General features: G+C 43.7%; 1 protein-coding gene across 1 annotated transcript; it reads right to left on the bottom strand.

Annotated features, from left to right (window-relative positions):
* Positions 1-4,318: 4,318 nt before the first annotated feature.
* Positions 4,319-21,650, bottom strand: LOC137243692 (stromal membrane-associated protein 1). The gene is made up of 2 exons (XM_067771654.1): positions 21,232-21,650; positions 4,319-8,913 (listed from the first exon to the last, which is right to left on the bottom strand). The coding sequence occupies exons 1-2, from the start codon at positions 21,356-21,358 to the stop codon at positions 7,400-7,402; spliced, it is 1,641 nt and encodes a 546-aa protein (XP_067627755.1). The 5' UTR covers positions 21,359-21,650; the 3' UTR covers positions 4,319-7,399.
* Between the last annotated feature and the right edge of the window lie 1,204 nt (positions 21,651-22,854).

The raw sequence follows: 22,854 nt of genomic DNA, 5'->3' as shown, positions 1-22,854 counted from the left end.
TTTCGGGACTTTTTCTCGACAAATACGGGATCATTTGGGGACCTTTTCGGCATCATTTCTGTATGGTATTCGGGATCCGTTCGGGATTCCTTCAGGGTCATTTTGGGACTTTTCCTCGACTAATACGGGTTCAGTTGAGGTACCTTCCGGCATCATTTCTAGATGGTTTTCGGGATCCATCAGGGATCCCATTCGGGGTCATTTCTGAACTTTTTCTCGACATCATTTCTAGATGAACCCGTCGGGGTCATTTCGGGACTTTTTCTCGACTAATACGGGATCATTTAGGGACGCTTTCGGCATCATTTCTGGATGGTTTTCGGGATCCGTCCGGGATCCCGTCGAGGTCATTTCGGGACTATTTCGGGATCATTTGGGGTACCTTCCGGCATCATTTCTAGATGGTTTTCGGGATCCGTCCGGGATCCCGTCGGGGTCATTTCGGGACTTTTTCTCGACTAATACGGGGTCATTTGGGGACGCTTTCGGCATCATTTCTGGATGGCTTTCGGGATCCGTATGGGATCCCGTCGGGGTCATTTCGAGACTATTTGGGGATCATTTGGGGTACCTTCCGGCATCATTTCTAGATGGTTTTCGGGATCCGTCCGGGATCCCGTCAGGGTCATTTCGGTACTATTTCGGGATCATTTGAGATACCTTCCGGCACCATTTCTAGATGGTTTACGGGATCCGTTCGGGATCCCGTCAGGTTCATTTCGGAACTATTTCGGGATCCTTTGGGGTACATTCCGACATCATTTCTATATGGTTTTGAGGATCCGTCCGGGATCCCGTCGGGGTCATTTCGAGAATTTTTCTCGACTAATACGGGATCATTTGGGGACGCTTTCGGCATCATTTCTGGATGGTTTTCGGGATCCGTCCGGTATCCCGTCGGGGTCATTTCGGGACTATTTCGGGATCATTTGGGGTACCTTCCGGCATCATTTCTAGATGGTTTTCGGGATCCGTACGGGATCCCGTCGGGGTCATTTCGGAACTATTTCGGGATCATTTGAGATACCTTCCGGCACCATTTCTAGATGGTTTACGGGATCCGTTCGGGATCCCGTCAGGGTCATTTCGGGACTATTTCGGGATACCTTCCGGCATCATTTCTGGATAGTTTTCGGGATCCATCCGGGATCCCGACGGGGTCAATTCAGGACTTTTTCTCGACTAATACGGGATGATTTGGGGACCCTTTCGGCATTATTTCTGGATGCTTTTCGGGATCCGTCAGAAATCCCGTCGGGGTAATTTCGGGACTTTTTCGGGGCTAATACGGAATAATTAGGGGAGCCTTTCGGCATCATTTCTGGATGGTTTTCGGGATCCGTACGGGATCCTGCCAGGGTCATTTCGGGACTATTTCGGGATCATTTGGGGTACCTTCCGGCATCATTTCTATATGGTTTTGAGGGTCCGTCCGGGATCCCGTCGGGGTTATTTCGGGACTTTTTATCGACTGGTATCGGATCATTTGGGGACCCTTTCGGCATAATTTCTGGATGGTTTTCGGGATCCGTCCGGGATCCCTTCGGGGTCATTTCGGAACTTTTTCGGGACTATTTCGGGATCATTTGGGGTATTTTCCGGCATCATTTCTGTATGGTATTTGGGATCATTTGGGGTCCCTTCCGGCATAATTTCTGGATGGTTTTCGGGACTATTAGGGGATCATTTGAGGACCTTCCGGCATCATTTCTGGATAGTTTTTGGGATCCGTGCGGGATCCCGTCGGGGTAATTTCTGGACTTTTCAGAGATTTTTTTGGGATTATTTTGGGCCCTTCCAAGATCATTTCTGGATGGATGTCGAGATCTGTCCGGGATCCCGTCAGGGTCATTTAGGAGTCCGTTCGAGATCCCGTCAGGGTCATTTCGGGACTAATAGGGGATCATTTGAGGACCTTTCCGGCATCATTTCTGGATAGTTTTCGGAATCCGTCTGGGATCCCGTCGAGGTCATTTCAGAACTTTTTCGGGACTAATACGGGATCATTTTGGGACCCTTCCGGAATCATTTCTGTATGGTTTTCGCGATCCGTCGTGGATCCCCTAGGGACCCTTTCTGGATATTTTCTGGATGGTTTTTGAGAACTGTCCGGGAGCCTGTCAGGGTCATTTCGGAAGTTTTCGGGACTATTTCGGGATCATTTTGGTACCCTTCAGGCATCATTTCTTTGTGGTTCTCTGGATAAGTCTAGAATCGTGTCCTTGTCATTTCGGGTTTTTTGGGACTATTGCGGGAACTTTTGGAGACCCTTCCGTGGCATTTCTAGATGGTTTTCGGGATCTGTCCGCGATAGCGTCGGGGTCATTTCGTGGATTTTTCTGGAGAATTTCGGGATCATTTGGGGATCCTATCAGGTTATCAGCTCATTTAGTTCTTAAAATAAAATGTATTAGACAGAAACATCTTTTTAAACAGATAACTTGATAAGCAGGCTAACGTGAATATCCCATATATTTAATTTTCTCCTTGCGGACGGGGCCGCGGGTAAAGGCTAGTATAGTATATTCCCATACAACCGATCGTTCAGATAGAAAGATTTTTGGTATTTTCTCCCTCAATTTCTAATATAAAAACTTTAAACTTGGTGATATTTATTCTATGTCATAGAAGATTTCATGAAAAAATCATTTCGATCGGAGCTATTTATAATATATACCCCATACAACCGATCGTTCAGATAGAAAGGTTTTTAGCCATTTCTCCCTTAATTTCCAATATAAAAACTTTAAACTTGGTGATATTTATTCTAATATATTATAGAAGATTTCCTGAAAAAATCATTTTGATCGGAGGTATATGTATATACATATGTAGTATATACCTATCCCATACAACCGATCGTTCAGATAGAAAGATTTTTGGCCATTTCTCCTTTAGTTTCCAAAATAAAAACGTGGAACTTGGTGATATATGTATATTCTAATATATCATAGAATATTTCATTTCGAACGGAGCTATATTTAATGTATATCCCATACAACCGATCGTTCAGATAAGGGGGTTTTTTGCCATTTTTTATTTTATATTTATCTTAAAAATCGTTTAGGTATGTACATACATCTGTTCACTATATATTTCTTATCTTATACATCCGCTTATTTGGAGATTACGAACGGGATAAGATTATTGTTCAGTCCCATTCATGAAAGGTATGAAGTCTTCGGCACAGCCGAAGACAGTCCCGTCCTTACTTGTTTTTAGTTTATTTTACCTTCTACTTATTTTAAATAACTTTTGAACAATTAGAAAGAGTTAAATTTCGCAATTAGTTTCTTATACTGGCAGTCACGCGCATCCGTTGATACCACTTTCGACCATATCCTACCAATTTTCAACATGAACAATAAATGGCCTAAACAGTCTTAAACGAGAAAATATAGTAACGCGCCGATATTTTCGACATTCGGCGGCAGCGTGCGAAAAACGACCAAAATCGGCGGCGTATATCTCTGGTATCACGGCATGGATAAATGCGCGACAATTAAAAATGTCCCTCACAGAAAACATTAGACATCAATTTTTTTGATTTGCAGCGAGTTACTCGCCACTCGTAGCAGACTGGTGGCTCTTATTTATTTATCCTCTTTGATTAAAGTACCTATGTATATCAAGATACGGAAACCAAAACCGTCTCGTCAGCATTCGATATCGAATTAAAGGCGTTTCAACTATCAAATAACAGACAGACACCGCAAGAACAAGTATGATACGATTGTATGTGCATACAACGCGTTGCAACTAAGGCATTGAGTTCGGAAGATCTTTTGCAATCGTGGGATTTCACGAATTTCCTTTCACAAATGACAGTTCCGGGATCTAGGGACTTTTCGGGATCATTTAGTAGATGTAACCTTTAAATTTGGTTCAAAAATATTTACCTAACGTATACAAATATGAAAAGTTTAACAAAACACGTTCATAAAAAAATTTTTCTTTCCTTTGAAATCGGATCATTAAAATTTGTAGCATCTAAAAAAGGCTGTACCTTACCTGTGGTTTGAAATTGAAACTTGAAAAGAGAAACCAATTAAATACATTTAAATTTGCAATCTCATATCTCTAAGAAATCCCGAAATCCCGGGATTACATTTAAAATGGCCCCGAAGGCGCCGGATTCGAGATCGGGATTCCCGGGACTCGATGCCTTAGTTGCAACCATAAATTATCCAAAACTGGTGACATTTTCGTTAACGTCGTGGTAATAATAGGGCATGCGACTAATTTAAAAGAAAAAGGTGGCGCGCTATAAACAATTTATAAAAAAGGATGGCAAGGTCGCGAATCCAAATATTATACAGTATGTTTCCTTTTGCTATAATTTTTTATTTTTATTTTTGAAATAAACATACAGGAATAATAAATATATCTTACACTAAATACAAAGAAGTCGAAAGTACGAGGATTGTTATTTATATTTTGAGCCTTGCCAACACCAATTGTTTGCCGGCGCCATCTGACGTTTTCAATTGAAAGTTTGACGTTTTAAAGCATAACCTTCTTCAGAAAATTTTGACATTTGAGCACAACTTGTGTTGTTTACAGTAACTTAAGAATTGTATCTCAGCGAAAAAATGGAATTAACACGTGAAAATTTTCGTGCGACGATTTTTTACGATATTAGTTTGAACGCATGCAAAAGTGTATTGATTATCATGGAGAGTACTTCGAAAAACAATAAAGCCATTTTCGATAATAAATTTTTTCATTAGTAGGCTCAAAATATAAATAGCCACCCTCGTATGATTTTCAATAAAGCCAATTTCATTTTCATAAGGCAGAGAGATGTAATTAAGCGTTCGTTTGAAAGTAAATACGGATATTTCTTCATACGCAGTTTTCGTTAGCAGCTACTACACTTTTCTTGGACCTAAGAAGTACAACAGTGCCAAATAGCATCAAAAAAAAAAAAAAAAAACGAACAAGAACAAGCATTTTATCAGGTGAGCATGGCTATGTGTGTGCGTGCTGCTACATATCCTACTTGTAGACCTTTACAATGGTATAACAGAGGGCCCAACAATGGGCGCACTCAGAATACACATTTGATTTGTGATACTTTGGCAACCCCCAACCTACATATCGACATATCCTAATATAAATGTCGCAACATAAAAGTTTTGTTACAAAGGACGAATGTCGTCATTCGGGAATCAGGTTGTAGAGCTTGTATCTGAAAAAAAATACTTTTTTTTTTGACAGGAGAGGTATAAATTTAAATTTATTTCCTTTTCACAATTTTCTTATTTCTTCTACAATATACCGATTTATGTCCCTTGCGATTTGTGGCTTGGAATCTATAAAAAAAAATAATTGGAATCTATACTATCTAAAAAATTGGTACGGATTCCTAGCTCCAAAGAGATTTAATATTCAGCCCAATTCTAAACGAAAATTCCGTGCGATTTTTTTTCCCTTTCCCCCATTCCTCCTATTCTAAATAAAAATTCCTTGTGAGAAGTGAAAATGCCGCTGTGATGGCTGAATGGTTATAGCAGCGGCGCCTAAACGTTGCCGATGAAGGAATTTAGCAGTTCCCGAAATGGATCTATACAACGAGCTTTGGCAGTTGTCTAAATTTTTTCTTTCTTCTATTCTAATTTAAAAGCTTTTTCAATTAAGAAAAAAAATTTATCATAACAATAATAATGATAAAAAATTATTGTTAGGCCTTGAGCTCGATTCGAACCCGCAATCTTACAAATCAGTAGGCCAATATAACAACAAAAAAGTGAAAACTCCCTTTCCTCCTATTCTGAACAATGTTCGAAAAAGAGGAAACCGGTTATGGGAGAAAAGTAGGTATTATGAATGTGAGGGAGAGGGAGATTTCTTTGCCATTTCATAGGAGTTTTTTCACTAGTTAAATTAAAGGGAATGCATCGAAATAGTTAAAGGAAATTCGTTCTTTTAAGAAAGAACACTTATTTGTACAAATTTGTGCTAAAATATGTATTAAAATTCTACCACAATATTCTCACTGTTAATACAAAAACAACAACAACCACACTATTCTTTATTTTAAGTCGAAAAGTATATCATAAGCAACGGAAGAGCTCTTCGTATATTTGATGCAGCCATCCAGAAATTGCGCAAGGACTTTTAAGAAGGCTTAAGTAGATTTTGGCATATGGCGAAAGGCGAACTCAACTCGACGTGGCCGCCAGAAAATTGCTTTGCAGAATGAAAGCAGGCAACTCCGGCGGATTTGTGTTATCCCGCCGTCTTCTTCTTATGCTCCTCTGTTGATCCTGCTGTGGCACCAATTCATATCTAATTTCAGTGAATACCACATGAAATGCAATAATGTGCATTGTTTATATCTTATTTCTTAATTTCAAACAAATTCGCAACAATAATTAAACTTTTCAATTTTTTAAACAAAATAAGAAATGCGCTACGAAATTTCAATTGACAAAACAGCTGACTTCGAAAATTCGAAATTCCTGTTCCCCAATTTTTCTTCTCCCTAGGAGAAAAGAATTGGAGGAATTTTTCCGCGGGAATAAAAAAATACGCGAGAACAAAATTCCGCGAGAATATTTAGAATTGGTCTGATTAATAACACCTCTAGTTGTAAGCTCAATGAAATCGTTTTACGTAGCGCAATTAAGCAAACGGTAAATCTCAAAGAAAGGGTTGCTGAGAGCTCTTAAACTGGAATAAATTTTTTATATGCAAAGAGTGACATATTGTCTCGTGTTGATTTTCAGACAGAGATTTTCAGATTACAGACTTTCTGAGCACGAAACCACTTTATTTGCTATCAAGGTGAATGATGGAAATCATTTAAGAAGAGTAAGAGCCACAACGTGGAGGAAGAGTTAGACCATTTTTCTAACCAAAGTATAATGAACTTTTATAAGTGCCAAATTTGAACAAAACTAGTAATGGAAAGACATCCGCTTATGATTTAAGACAGTGTTTGAATAAGAGTGCATATCCTAAAGCCTTAAAGTTTAAGGAGCGCCGAGTCTGTGTTACCTGTGCGATGTACTACAAGCATTCAGCAGCTCTTTCTTGGATTATTGTATATAATCTGCGCGATATTTCCTGTTGTAGTTACTACAAAACACAATTGTCCATCATTATTTATTTTGCACCTTTCCTGAATATTTGTATATTTTCCGAGTTGCGACTTTATTGTATTTAGCGTGCGATATGTTTGTACGTATATGATAAGTTTTAATTTTGAAAACAATGTTCAGCTTCTTATGTATAACTCCATCTTTACTTAATTTAACTCCTAATGATCACGCAAATCGAAAATGCACCGTTGACGTCGCTTACGACGTTGCCGTCGCATTGAACAAGGCAAGCTCAGTGTTGACGGCATTTGTTGCAAGCGCTATTGTTCACCAACATTTAATTCCTCAACGGTTCACTGCCACGTATTGCCAATATTTAAGTTACTGAATTGTTGATTCAAACCATTAGCGGACGCAGCACCAGCCGCGGCTGTAGGTATAGTTTGAAACGCTGCTGACATTGGCATAATAGCCATAGGTATAGTCATACCTAAAGGTTGTTGTTGTTGCTGAAGCTGTTGCTGCATCATGCCCGTGGCATTCATATTCACGCTCCCACCAACACCTGCACCCATCATTGAAATACCACTTAAAAGGCTCTGATTGGTATGCATTAGATTAAGGTTAGAGGCGTGTTGACCACTATTTCGCATCATATTGCCTAAACTTGGCATGTTCTGCTGGTGTTGCTGAGTGTAAATACCAGTACTTGTAGTGCCTGGAAATTGTGCACCAAAACCACTCATACCGGGTGTAGTAAAAGCATTTGGTGCTGTCATAACAGGCGAATTATACATACTCGTCGAGTTTGGTGGCGTCATAAATTGTTGTTGTTGTGGATGTGACACACCTGAGGTGCCTCCCATATAACAAGGGGCCATACCGCCTGCATAAGCACCCGTCGCAACAAACATTGGTTGTGGCTGACCAAAAGGCATTTGAACGTTTTGATGCGGATTATGTGTATTTACTGTATTTGCTGGTGCAGTAGCATACAACGCTAATATGCTATCTTTCGTAAGTTTGCCCGATTTATCTTTATCGTTACCAGCAAGTGTACCTTGATTGAAGAAATCTTCTTCCTCCTTGGCAAGTGATTTTTGTGTGACATTTATGCCATTCAATTCTGCTGTCACCTTATTTTTCTCACCACTTGGATGCTGTGTACTTGGTGCTGCACTTAGAAAACCAGTAAAGTTATCATTTTGTAAATCTGGAACCACGCCGCCACTACTGCTGCTACCAATATTATTTTGTACTGGCTTTGTGGGTGAGGAGAGGCCAAGTAGGTCATTACTCTGATTGCCATCGCCGCCTGTTGTATTAAGCGTAATGCGTTGCGTTTTTGGACTGCTACTACTACCAGCTTGTCCTGCCTTCGGTTTTGGCAAAGGTGCCGGTAGTGGTGTCGATTTCGCTGTAGATGTACTTGTCGAGCTGCCACATTTTTTATCGCCACCAGCACCACCCATCATACTCAAACCCATTGAAGTGCTCGCTTGAGCCGCTTTTTTCTTGCGTTTCTGCCTTTCCAACTCTTCATCGATCTCTTTGGCCCAGTCAACTTTCGGTGTGGATGGCGGCACCCATTCGCGTGCCAAATACTTTTTATGCTCATATTTAGCTCGTATAAATGATTCTAATGCAGTATCGGTCTGTGGTCGTCTAAAACCATCTGGCAGCTGTGCCTCGTAGACAGCACGCGCACGTGAATTGCCCATCTGTTGCAATGAAATCACCTGCTCTGGTGTCCAGGTGTCTAAATTGACCGATTTGACACGTGATATGTGCACGCCTAAATTGCGATGTATGCCAGCGCAGCGTATGCATAAGAATACTCCTAAGTTCCAAGATGCCCAACGTGGACCTGAAAGGGTAATATAAGCGTTAAGAGTTTGCAATAACACAACAATATGCATATTAATTTGCTGATTGTGTAATATACTGATGTATGAGGGGAATAATAAGAGTTCGCTTAGTTAACCAGAAGTAAAAATGGAAATTGTATTCTAATATATTTTTATCCTTAGACTTGTTAATCTTTTTTCCACCAAATACCCACTTATAAAGAATGTTTTTTTTCCACTTATCGTCCACAGCATTAACACCCTCAATTAGATCCAGACCATACCATATAGCCGAAAATTAAAAGGAACTGGGAAGTATGATGTTGAACAGAACTATAAGTTGACAATAAAGTTTATCGTAATATAAGCATTGTGAGCTTCACTTAGCTAAGCTACGATTTTTTATCTTGTGAAGTAAATTAATTTATTTAGTGACTGGATCTTCGTCAAATTTTGCAGCTGTGCCGCTATCGCTACACATCAGTGAAAGAAAAATTATTTCCCCTAAAGTTGGGAAACTTAACACAAAGTCAAACCACACGGAATTTTGGGGTTAAAACTCTGTTGTTGCTGTTGTAGCAATGCTCGCCCCACCTAATAGTCGCGACCGATCACAAATTGTCATCAATATCCTCTAACGGGAGTCCAAGGAAACTTGCCGTTTCAACAGGGGTGGACCATAAGGAAAGGGGTGTTAGAGGCGTTGGTTTCACATTACAATTGAAGAGATGGTTGGTGTCATGTGGGGACACATTGCAAGCGGGGCATACATTTTGTATGTCGGGGTTGATTCTGGATAGGTAAGAGTTTAACCTTACGGAGATGACTCCTTAAGCCCCTAGGCAGTGCTGGTTCATCAATCAGATGTCTGTTGGGATGCCCAGGTTTCTGGGTATTCAACAGGAACTGTTTGGTCAGCATCTCATTTCTCTCCCTGATGGGGAGTATTCTCGCCTCATTATGCAGATGGTGTTCTGGGGACATAAGAAGACAGCCCGTGGCGATTCTGAGAGCAGTATTTTGGCAGGCCTGTAGTTTCTTCCAGTGGGTAGTTTTTAGGCTTGGCGACCATATGGGTGACGCGTAGCACGTAATCGGCTGGCTAATTGCTTTGTATGTGGTCATGAGCGTTTCTTTATCTTTTCCCCAGGTACTGCCAGCAAGGGATTTGAGGATTTTATTACGGCTCTGAATTCTCGGAACAATTGCGGTTGCGTGCGCACCAAAATGTAGATCCTGATCAAACGTCACACCCAAGATTTTGGAGTGTAGGACAGTCGGTAGCGTAGTGCCATCGACGTGGATGTTCAATATGGTCGACATTTGGGGCGTCCATGTTGTAAATAAGGTCGCGGAAGATTTAGTCGGTGACAATGCCAGGTTTCGCGAGGCGAAAAAACTGGAGATCAGGGAGATAGCCGTTTATTTTATTGCATAGCTCATCGATCTCTGGGCCTGGGCCTGTGGCCATTATTGCGAGTCATCGGCGTAGGAAACGATTGTGAATCCTTCCGGTGGTGAAGGTAGCTTAGATATGTAGAAATTAAACAAAAGTGGGGATAGGACACCACCCTGTGGCACCCCTTGTTTAATTCTCTTTGGTTTTGATGTTTCGTTTCTGAATTGCACCGATGCCTGCCGACCACCCAGATAATTTGCGGTCCACCTTTTAAGACATGGGGGAAGGGTAGACCCTTCCAGGTCTTGCAGTAACGAGCTAGGGTTGACCGTATCAAAGGTTTTTGATAGGTCTAGCGCTACGAGTACTGTTCTATGGTGGGGGTATTGATTCAACCCGCAATTTATTTGGGTGCCAATGACATTTAGCGCGGAGGTAGTGCTATGGAGTTTTCTGAAGCCATGCTGATGAGGGGCTAGCTGCAAATGTGCTTGAAAATAAGGGAGCAAAATGGCTTCAAGCGTCTTTGCCACTGGCGATAGGAGAGATATCGGACGATATGACTCACCTACGTTAGCTGGTTTCCCAGGCTTTAGTAGCGGGACCACCTTGGCCATTTTCCATTTCTCGGGTATGACAAAGGTGGAAAGAGACAGGTTGAAGACATGCGCTAAATATTTGAAACCCTCTTTCCCTAGGTTTTTAAGCATCGGCATGGCTATGCCGTCTGGGCCCACTGTTTTGGATGGTTTAGCGCGACCAATGGCGTCCTCAACCTCTCTAGCGGTGATGGTGATTGGTGACGCGCTGAATTTGTGCGTGTCTATTGGCTCTCCGTCTATCTTTGTCGACCGTAGGATGCATTATATATTGTCGGCAGAAAGTGCTCGCGCATTTTTTCGCATCCGACAGCACCTTATCGCCAAAGGCGATGGAAACTTTGTCTTTGTGCTTAGTCGGATTCGATAGGGACTTTACGGTGGACCAAAGTTTACCTACACCGGTAGAGAGGTTACAACCTCTTAGGTGCTCTTCCCATTTCGCCCGCTTGTGTTCGTCCACAAGCAATCTGATGCGTTGTTTTATATCCCTTATTTGGGGGTCGCCTGGATCAAGCTGTCTTATGAGGTCGCGTTCCCTCGCTAAGCTCGCGGCCTCCGCCGGGAAGTGGGGCCGGATTTCGGGAATTCTCCCGGCGGGAATGAAATGTGCCGAGGCGGATTCAATGACCTTACGGAAGGCACACTCCCCTTGGCGGGCATCAGTCGGGATAGGGAGGGCAGGAAAGCTGCTGTCTGTTGCAGATTTATATTCTTCCCACTTTCCTTTTTTGAAGTTTATGAAAGTGCGCTTTTCGGTGACGATGAAGTCGGCAGTACGCTCGAACGAAATAAGTATGGGCAGGTGGTCGGATGCCAATGTTACCATCGGCTGCCAGTTGACGCAGTTTACGAGTTCTGCGCTCACGATTGATATGTCTGGCGAGCTATGACAGCTTCCTACCATACGTGTGGGGGCGTCTCCGTTTATTGTGCAGAACGTCGTTTCTTCTATTTGATCCGCCAACATCTCACCCCTACTGTCCGCCCGCAAGTTTGAATGCCATAGGTCGTGATGGGCATTGAAATCGCCTAAGATAATGCGATTGTTGCCAGTGAGTAAGGCCTCGATATTAGGGTGGTATCCACTGGGGCAACAGGTGACAGGAGGGATGTAGATGTTGATGATTTCTAGATTTGCATCGCCTGACCGGACAGATAGGCCTTGACGTTCTAAGACATTGTCCCTGCGGTCGATGCCAGGATCAAATATATAATATTGCACAGAGTGGTGTATAATAAACGCGAGGCCGCCTCCATTTCCGCTCTCGCGGTCTTTCCTGTGGACATTATACCCAGAGCAGGCCTGCAATGCAGATCTTGCTATGAGTTTAGTCTCTTTAATCGCAGCAATGCGGATGTTGTGCCGCTTCATGAAATCGACTATCTCCGTAATCTTCCCAGTTAGTCCATTACAGTTTAACTGCAGAATTCTGAAGTGCATGAGGGGTGACGCCGCCACTCTAGGAGGAAGTGACGGGTGACTACGCCTAGGTTGTGGAAGGCCAGGACGCAATTGCTGTTGTGGCCTTGGGACTGGGCGCCCTTGGGCAAGCATTGGGGTACCCGGATGATTTGGGTTTGCGACCTGGCAACATGGCGCGATGAAACCCGTCGAGGGGTTGCCGTCGCGGAGACCAGAACATCTAGGAAAGTGGCACCACCCAAGGCAGGAACTGCATTGAGCGGATGTCGCAAACCTATATATTCTGTGCTGGCAGACGGTGCAAACGGAGGTAGGGACTAAGAGTATGTTTCCCTGACCTGCACGATTGCTGCCAGAAAAGAGGGGGGGAGAAGAAGACGGGGGCAGGGGCTGCTGCTCAGCATTGCTTCCGACTCTACAACGAAGATTGTAGTTATGAGTGGTAGCAGCTGTTTGAGTTGTTGGCGCCGTGGGGCGCGAGCAGCAGCGGGTACTTGTTGTGGCTTGCTGAGCAGCGAGGCTGCTGGAAGGTAGTGGGGGGCGCTTAGGCGAAGACTACGGGACGCCCTTGGGCGTGAGCAGCAAGGAGCCACAAAAGATTTATAAAAGTTACGTGGACGTCGGGTTTTGGGATCAAGCCCAGAACAACCTGTCCGATGCAACCAACCCTTGCACGAGACACACTGAACAGAGTATGACCGTCCTAAAAATATTCTTTTCTGGCAAATGCAGCAAAACCATTTCTCAGGACCGGGGTCAGGAGACGGACCCGGATTGGGTTCGATACCTTCCCGGAGTAAGAGAATATGTAGCAGTCCTGCTGCAAGGAGCTGCTGGGAGGATGACAATTTGTGAGAGGGACGAAACAAATTAAATGGGGTCACACTGAAATGACAGTCCTTGGTCGGGAAAAATCCCGAGTCGCTTCGGTACATAGAACCGACTGCCTTGGGAAGCGTGGCAGGCCTGTAGTTTCTTCCAGTGGGTCATTTTTAGGCTTGGCGACCATATGGGTGACGCGTAGCACGTAATCGGCTGGCTAATTGCTTTGTATGTAGTCATGAGCGTTTCTTTATCTTTTCCCCAAGACTGCCAGCGAGGGATTTGAGGATTTTGTTACGGCTCTGAATTCTCGGAACAATTGCGGCTGCGTGCTCACCAAAATGTAGATCCTGATCAAACGTCACACCCAAGATTTTGGGGTGTAGGACAGTTGGTAGCGTAGTGCCATCGACGTGGATGTTCAAAATGGTCGACATTTGGGGCGTCCATGTTGTAAATAAGGTCGCGGAAGATTTAGTCGGTGATAATGCCAGGTTTCGCGAGGCGAAAAAACTGGGGAGATCAGGGAGGTAGCCGTTTATTTTATTGCATAGCGCATCGATCTTTGGGCCTTGGCCTGTGGCCATTATTGTGCAGTCATCGGCGTAGCAAACGATTGTGACTCCTTCCGGTGGTGAAGGTAGCTTAGATATGTAGAAATTAAACAAAAGTGGGGATAGGACACCACCATGTGGCACCCCTTGTTTAATTCTCCTTGGTTTTGATGTTTCGTTTCTAAATTGCACCGATGCCTGCCGACCACCCAGATAATTTGCGGTCCACCTTTTAAGACATGGGGTTATCTGGGTGCTAATGGCATTTAGCGCGGTGGTAGTGCTATGGAGTTTTCTGAAGCCATGCTGATGAGGGGCTAGCTGCAAATTTGCTTGGAAATAAGGGAGCAAAATGGCTTCAAGCGTCTTTGCCACTGGCGACAGGAGATATATCGGACGATACGACTCACCTATGTTAGCTGGTTTCCCAGGCTTTAGTAGCGGGACCACCTTGGCCATTTTCCATTTCTCAGGTATGACAAAGGTGGAAAGAGACAGATTGAAGACATGCGCTAAATATTTGAAACCCTCTTTCCCTAGGCTTTTAAGCATCGGCATGGCTATGCCGTCTGGGCCCACTGCTTTGGATGGTTTAGCACGACCAATGGCGTCCTCAACCTCTTTAGCGGTGATGGTGATTGGTGACGCGCTGAATTTGTGTTTATGTGCGTGTCTATTGGCTCTCCGTCTATCTTTGTCGACCGTAGGATGCATTATATATTGTCGGCAGAAAGCGCTCGCGCATTTTTTCGCATCCGACAGCACCTTATCGCCGAAGGCGATGGAAACTTTGTCTTTGTGCTTAGTCGGATTCGATAGGGACTTTACGGTGGACCAAAGTTTACCCACACCGGTAGAGAGGTTACAACCTCTTAGGTGCTCCTCCCATTTCGCCCGCTTGTGTTCATCCACAAGCAATCTGATGCGTTGGTTTATATCCCTTATTTGGGGGTCGCCTGGATCAAGCTGTCTTATAAGGTCACGTTCTCTCGCTAAGTTTGCGGCCTCCGCCGGGAAGTAGGGCCGGATTTCGGGAATTCTCCCGGCTGGAATGAAATGTGCCGAGGCGGATTTAATGACCTTACGGAAGGCACGCTGCCCTTGGCGGGCATCAGTCGGGATAGGGAGGGCAGCTAGGCGGCTGTCTGTAAAGGATTTATATTCTTCCCACTTTCCTGTTTTGAAGTTTATGAAAGTGCGTTTTTCAGTGACGATGAAGTCGGCGGTACGCTCAAGCGAAATAAGTATGGGCAGGTGGTCGGATGCCAATGTTACCATCGGCTGCCAGTTGACGCAGTTTACGAGTTCTGCGCTCACGATTGAGATATCTGGCGAGCTGTGACAGCTTCCTACCATACGTGTTGGGGCGTCTCCGTTTATTGTGCAGAACGTCGTTTCTTCTATTTGATCCGCCAACATCTCACCCCTACTGTCCGCCCGCAAGTTTGAATGCCATAGATCATGATGGGCATTGAAATCGCCTAAGATAATGCGATTGTTGCCAGTGAGTAAGGCCCTGATATTAGGGCGGTATCCACTGGGGCAACAGGTGGCAGGAGGGATGCAGATGTTGATGATTTCTAGGTTTGCATCGCCTGACCGGACAGATAGGCCTTGACGTTCTAAGACATTGTCCCTGCGGTCGATGCCAGGATCAAATATATAATATTGAACAGAGTGGTGTATGATAAACGTGAGACCGCCTCCATTTCCGCTCTAGCGGTCTTTCCTGTGGACGTTATACCCAGAGCAGGTCTGCAATGCAGATCTTGCTGTGAGTTTAGTCTCTTGAATCGCACCAATGCGGATGTTGTGCCGCTTCATGAAATCGACTATCTCCGTAATCTTCCCAGTTAGTCCATTACAGTTTAATTGCAGAATTCTGAAGTGCATAAGGGGAGACGTCGCCACTCTGGGGGTAAGTGACGGGTGACGACGCCTGGGTTGTGGAAGGCCAGGACGCAATTGCTGTTGTGGCCCTGGGACTGGGCGTCCTTGGGCAAGCATTGGGGTACCCGTATGATTTGGGTTTGCGACCTGACAACATGGCGCGATGAAACCCGTCGGGGGGTTGCCGTCGCGGAAACCAGAACATCTAGGAAAGTGGCACCACCCAAGGCAGGAACTGCATTGAGCGGATGTCGCAAACCTATATATTCTGTGCTGGCAGACGGTGCAAACGGAGGTAGGGACTGAGAGTCTGTTTCCCTGACCTGCACGATTGCTGCCAGAAAAGAGGGGGGGAGAAGAAGACGGGGGCAGGGGCTGCTGCTCAGCATTGCTTCCGACTCTACAACGAAGATTGTAGTTATGAGTGCTAGCAGCTGTTTGAGTTGTTGGCGCCGTGGGGCGCGAGCAGCAGCGGGTACTTGTTGTGGCTTGCTGAGCAGCGAGGCTGCTGGAAGGTAGTGGGGGGCGCTTAGGCGAAGACTACGGGACGCCCTTGGGCGTGAGCAGCAAGGAGCCACAAAAGATTTATAAAAGTTACGTGGACGTCGGGTTTTGGGATCAAGCCCAGAACAACCTGTCCGATGCAACCATCCCTTGCACGAGACACACTGAACAGAGTATGACCGTCCTAAAAAGATTCTTTTCCAGCAGATGCAGCAAAAACATTTCACTGGACCGGGGTCAGGAGACGGACCCGGATTGGATTCGATGCCTTCCCGGAGTAAGAGAATATGGAGCAGTCCTGCTGCAAGGAGCTGCTGGGAGGATGACAATTTGTGGGAGGGACGAAACAAATTAGATGGGGTCACACTGAAATCACAGTCTTTGGTCGGGAAAAATCCCGAGTCGCTCCGGTACATAGAACCGACTGCCTTGGGAAGCGGGGTTAAAACTCTCGCCTGTTGTTGTTGTTGTTGTAGCGATAAGGTTGCTCCCCGAAGGCTTTGGGGAGTGTTATCGATGTAATGGTCCTTTGCCGGATACAGATCCGGTACGCTCCGGTACCACAGCACTATTAAGGTGCTAGCCCGACCATCTCGGCAACGATTTATGTGGCCACATTAAACGTTCAGGCCATCCCCTCCTCCCCCACCCACAGGTTCCATGAGGAGCTTGGGTCGCCAGAGCCTCGTCTGTTAGTGAAACAGGATTCACCGCGGATAGGTGAGGTTGACAATTGGGTTTGGAGAAGCTATATATTGCGCTGGCAACCTGAAGCGTTGCGCTACACAGCCCCTGGGATCTGGTATTTTAGTCGCCTCTTACGACAGGCATACCTACCGCGGGAATATTCTCCCCCTAACCCGCTGGGGTAAAATCCTCGCCTCTAACACCTCTCTCATTATGGTACACCCCTGTTGAGACAGCAAGTTTCCTTGGACTCCCGTTAGAGGATATTGAAATTTGTGATCGGTCACACCTACTGGATGTTGTTGTTGTTGTAGCAGTGCTTCGCCCCATCCAATAAGTGCGGCCGATCGCAACTTGTCATCAATTTCCTCTAATGGGAGTCCAAGGAAACTTGCAGTTTCAACAGGGTTGGACCATAATGAGAGGGGTGTTAGAACCGTTGGTTCCACATTACAATTAAAAAGATGGTTGGTGTCATGTGGGGACACATCGCAAGCGGGGCATAAATTTTGTATGTTGGGTTAATTCTGGATAGGTAAGAGTTTAACCTGTTACAGTATCCAGATCGAAGTTGAGCTAGAGTGACTCGCGTTTCCCTGGGGAGTATGCATTCTTCTTCCGCTTTGGGTACTGGATTCCCCGGGCAATTCCTGGCATAAAGGTCCGACGTCTGTTTCTGGAGTTCGCTGAGGACCTGCTTGTGTTTTTTGGCTTCATACTGTTCTCAGGTGCCGTATTTCCTCTTAATCCTTACGGAGATGACTCCTTAAGCCCCTGGACGGTGTTGGCTCATCAATCAGGTTTCTGAGTATTCAACAGGAACTGTTTGGTTAGCATCTCATTTCTCTCCCTGATGAGGAGTATTCTCGCCTCATTATGTAGGTGGTGTTCTGGGGACATAAGACAGCCCGTGGCGGTTCTGAGAACAGTATTTTGGCAGGCCTGTAGCTTCTTCCAGGGAGTAGTTTTTAGGCTTGGCGACCATATAGGGGACGCTTAGCATGCAATCGGCTGGCCAATTGCTTTGTAAGTGGTAATGAGCGTTTCTTTGCCTTTTCCCACAGTACTGCCAGCAAGAGATTTGAGGATTTTATTACGGTTTTGGATTTTCGGTAGATTCTGATGAAACGTCACACCCAAGATTTTGGGGTGTAGGATAGTCGGTATCGTAGTTCCATCGACGTGGATGTTCAAAATGGTCGACATTTGGGACGGCCATATTGTAAATAAGGTCGGGGAGGATTTAGTCGGTGATAATTCCAGGTTTCGCGAGGCGAAAAACCTGGAGAGATCAGGGAGGTAGCCGTTTATTCTGTTGCAAAGCTCATCGATCTATGGACCTTGGCCTGTGGCCATTATTGTACAGTCATCGGCGTAGGAAACGATAGTAACTCCTTCTGGTGGCGAAGGTAGCTTTGATATGTAGAAGTTAAACAAATGTGGGGATAGGGTGGCACCCCTTGTTTAATTCTTCTTGGTATTGATGCTTCGTTTCTAAATTGCACCGATGCCTTCCGACCACCCAGATAATTTGCGTTCCACCTTTTAAGACATGTAGGAAGGGTAGACCCTTCCAGGTGTTGCAGTAACGTGCCATGGTTGACCTGACCCCGGTCCTGAGAAATGGTTTTGCTGCGTCTGCTGGAAAAGAATCTTTTTAGGACGGTCATACTCTTGTCAGTGTGTCTCGTGTACGGGATAGTTGCAGCGGACAGGTTGTTCTGGGCTAGATCCCAAAACCAGACGTCCACGTAACTTCTATAACACCTATTAGATGGGGCGAAGCACTGCTACAACAACAACACAGAATTTTTATACTAATTCTCTAACCGAAGCCTTAGGAGTTTGACAGTATCAATCACTGAGCGGATGTTGTTAGAGGTTCCTGGGTCCTAATAAAAATTGAATAGATCTTAGTGTTGTGTGAGTATAAGATACGCATTATAAATGCCCTCTCTTGTGAAACAAGTACATACGAGTAGATACATTGGTATTATTTTTTTTAATCAACTATTATTTATTACCAACTAAGCGAACTTTTAGTCGTACCCTCGTTTTAAACATTTCCCTTATCAGCAGTACAACTTAGTTACAATAACAAACATAGCACGTGGATAATGACAGTTTTCTGATTTTATCAAAGTTACACGAGATGGTAAGCCGCAATGACTATCTTTTCTCTCGCTCTCATGTATAATATATACTTGTGATCTTTGCATATTCGAATGTTTGCTCAGTGAGTCATGCAATACTGGAGGAAATGGCAAAATAGTGTTTTCCATTAGAAAAATATTTTTCAAATTAAACGCTTGAAAAATTAAGCACGTGCCCCCTCCTAAAGACGTATCTCAAAGTAAACATCGCGTTGGTTGTTTTTATTTTCTACAAATATGGCGCCTCTATTGATTTCTAACACTTACTCAAGTGAGGAAAAGGTGTAAATATAATGGGCGAGAACATGTAGAAGCCGCTCAGAAACAGTATCGTGTTCAACCAACGCTCACAATTGATATCAACGTATAAGAGCGATAACAAATGTTGTGTCTGAATGAAGTCTGATAAGGAATGGGCGGACTACTTATTAAAAAGAATACAGAAATGAAGAATATCTATGTAGATAAATGTCGAACAAATTCAAAGCGAATTTCAGTAGCACAATACTGTTCCAATTGAGCTCGGTTACCCATAAAAGGATTTTTTGATGGAATATAAATCCGGGGGATAAATCTGCAATGGCACTGATATAAAAGGGTTTTGTTGCCAACCGAAAATTCAATTCCAATTCAAGACACTCCGATAAGATATCGACAGTATAACTAAACAGAAAACGACGATATTGCTCTGTTCAGAGATCCTTGCAGCGGGACTGCTTCATATTATCGTGCTCCCTGTCCAGATAAATAGGTTTGCTGGGTGTGCCGGAAAGGAATCCATTTATTTTTATTGGCAGTGGGTATTCTGGTGTAGATCCCAAAATTCGTCGAACCCGCAATTTTTACAAATCTTTTGTAGTCTAGCCCAATTCCGAGCACCAGCCCCTGCTCCCGTCTTCTCCCTTTCTTTCCGGCACTAGAACACGAATATGTCAGGGAAACAGACTATTAGTCCCTATCATCTTTGCACAAGGTGCTAACACAGAATATACATATATGTATGCTGTCGACATCTGCCCAATGCAGTTCCTGCTTTGGACGGTGCCACTTTCCTTGTTGTTCTGGTCTCAGCAACGATAATCCCCCTATTGGTGAAAATCGCATTATTCTAGGCGATTTCAATGGCCACCACGATTTTTGGCATTCTAAACAACAGGCGGACAACAGGGGTGAGATTCTGGCGAACCAAATAGAATAAACGGCGTTCTGCACGATAAACTGGGACGTCCCATACGTATGGTACGTCATAGCTGTTCTCCAGACATCTCAATTGGCCTACCTACCTATACTCCTCTCGCTCGAGCGATCAGCCGAATTTATCACTTCACTTTCTTTATCTTTATCTTCTTAGGCAGGTTCCCAATAACCATCACCGCCAGAGGTTGAAGATGCAGTCCTTCATGCTAAAGCATCTGCGTATGCTTAAAAAAATTGATAGAGGGAAAGTAAATATCTAGCGCATGTTTTGAACCTGTCCTTGTCCAGATTCGTTATCCCCGAAAAATGGAAAATGACCAGGGTGGTACAGCTAGGAAACCAGCCAACATTGGAGAATCTTATCGATACTTGAAGCCAATCTGATTCCCTATTTTACTGCAAACTTGCGTCTTGACAATCATCACACAGCACTACAAATCATCACACAGCACTATCAACGCATAGATAAATAGCTGATTGAATCAAAAACCCCATCACAGAATCGTACTCGTAACGCTAGATTTATCAAAAGCTTTGGATACAGTCAACCACGGGACATTACTGCAAGACTCGGAAGGGTCCTGATTTCCTCAAAGTCTCAAATGGGGAACCGAAAATTATCTGTTTAGTCGGCAGGCATCGGTGCAATCCAAGACCTTCATATCTAAATCCAGAAATCCACCACAGGGTGGTGTCCTATTCCCGTTTTTATTTAACGTCTACATTTCGATGCCCCATTCGCCACCAGAAGGAGTCACCATTACATCCTACGCCGAAGACTGCACGATAATGGCTAGAGGTCCCGGCCCACCCATCAATGACTTATGAAATAAAATAAACAACTATCACCCGGATCTTTTTTTCGCATTGCGATTCCTTCTTCCGTTTTCGAATTCGCGACCTGGTTCCAAAACACGTCGTTTGGTACCTTTCCCGATATTTTTGGCCATGTATTGTGTCATGCTTTCGTATAGAATTACTGTCAAGGGCATTTAGAGCGTTGTTAAATAGCCCCGGAAGTATGTATGTACCAAATGAAGGTGCAAAACTCTTCCAGCTTTCAACTATCGCCAAATTAGCATTGCCCATTATATATTTTAAAATTACCTTTTGCATCACAATCAACGCAATATTTATTATCCTCATCCCGTAACATCTGAGTCAGCAAAGTTTGGCATTTTTCCTGTATTAATTTGGTCCTTTCGTTTTCTTTGCGGCTCGCAGTTCCGCTCATTTTATACCCCTTCACAATGTACACACACACACACACACACACACTTGCAGTAAGATCTCGCTGTTTTCTCTACTGCAGTTAGCCCAATATATTAGCTCTTGTACAACAATATATTTTAATTTACACTGTTATGCATACTGCACTTGTTTAACAAATAATAAACTATTTAATAAAACTGCAATTTCGTGTAGATTTAGAAATTTAATGCAAAAGTGATTTTTATGCTTAAAAACATATAAATTCTTCACTGATATTACCAAATAGACAACGTCGAATGACGGCGAACAGCGGTGATGAGTTGGTTGTCAGAACTTTTTCGGCGAATTCAAAGCAAACGTCAAACACATGGTTCAATTATGTACAGGTTGGCTCATCTCATCAGCTGATTTTATTTATGTCAGTGCATGGTCGAAGGGATTGTCAAAAGGAGATGGCAAACTCAAAATGAAACCAACCCATTGGCAACATTTTACTTACACATACAAAAACTGCTAAGTTTTATGTTTCCATTCCATACCATTCGCACCAACACCAATACACAGATTTTGACAATTTGAAAAGACATATTTTGTTGCTTTACAGATGAGCCAACCTGTATATAGTTGAACCATGCGTCAAACACATGTACTGTGAATTCATACAAGTGAAAAATCTTTCTATTCCTCCTAAGGCGAATCCATACCAAGGCGAATCTATACCAGGTGTTGGCAAAGCGAATTCAATCAATTCGTCGTGCAGATGAATGTCAAGTCAAAAGAAAATTTTCATAGATTTCGATTAAATGACATTTTGTTGTACAAGGCTTTGTATGGAAAATTATCAAGAAGAAGCAATCAGCTGTTGGGATAACACCACCTCTACTGAATTCGCCTTGGGCGAATCCATACCCAAGGCGAATACATTCTACTGAATTCACCTTGATTCCTCCGTTGCCGTACCTATCTGTCAAATAATCGCTGACAGCGAGAACGGCTGTCGCGAACATAGTGTACCTATACCAAGTGTGTTCACTAAGCGATAAACGTCAAAACTACAAACAGCCTCGCTCACCTGATGGAAATCTCAGGTCTAGAGTCGCATATGGCCACAGAATGGAAGAAAGGTTGGTTTTTTGCTCACGATTACTAAATTGAAGTGCCATGAATTGCCCATTTGTGTTTCAAATCAGCTTTTTTTTAAATGTGAATACAGACTATATATTAATATTCATTTTTAAATCTAGATAGTAGAATAAATATGAGCAGCCAGTTAAGCAAACATTTTAAAATATGTAAATATTGCAATATACCAGTCGTCTGCAAAAATGTTTGGAAACACTATTGAGAAAATGATTTAAGTAATCGAATAGCGATTGAACAGGTGATCGAGGCTGTTTACTATTGTGAACCAAGGTGAATCCATACCAGGTGGTGGCAAAGCGAATTCAACCAATTTGCCGTACTGAAGAACGTCAAGTCAAAAGGTGAATCCATACCAGGTTGTGGCAAAACGAATTC

Source organism: Eurosta solidaginis, chromosome 3, assembly GCF_040869045.1.
Source record: "Eurosta solidaginis isolate ZX-2024a chromosome 3, ASM4086904v1, whole genome shotgun sequence".
NCBI lineage: Eukaryota > Metazoa > Arthropoda > Insecta > Diptera > Tephritidae > Eurosta > Eurosta solidaginis.
This window is presented reverse-complemented; position numbering and strand designations above follow the sequence as displayed.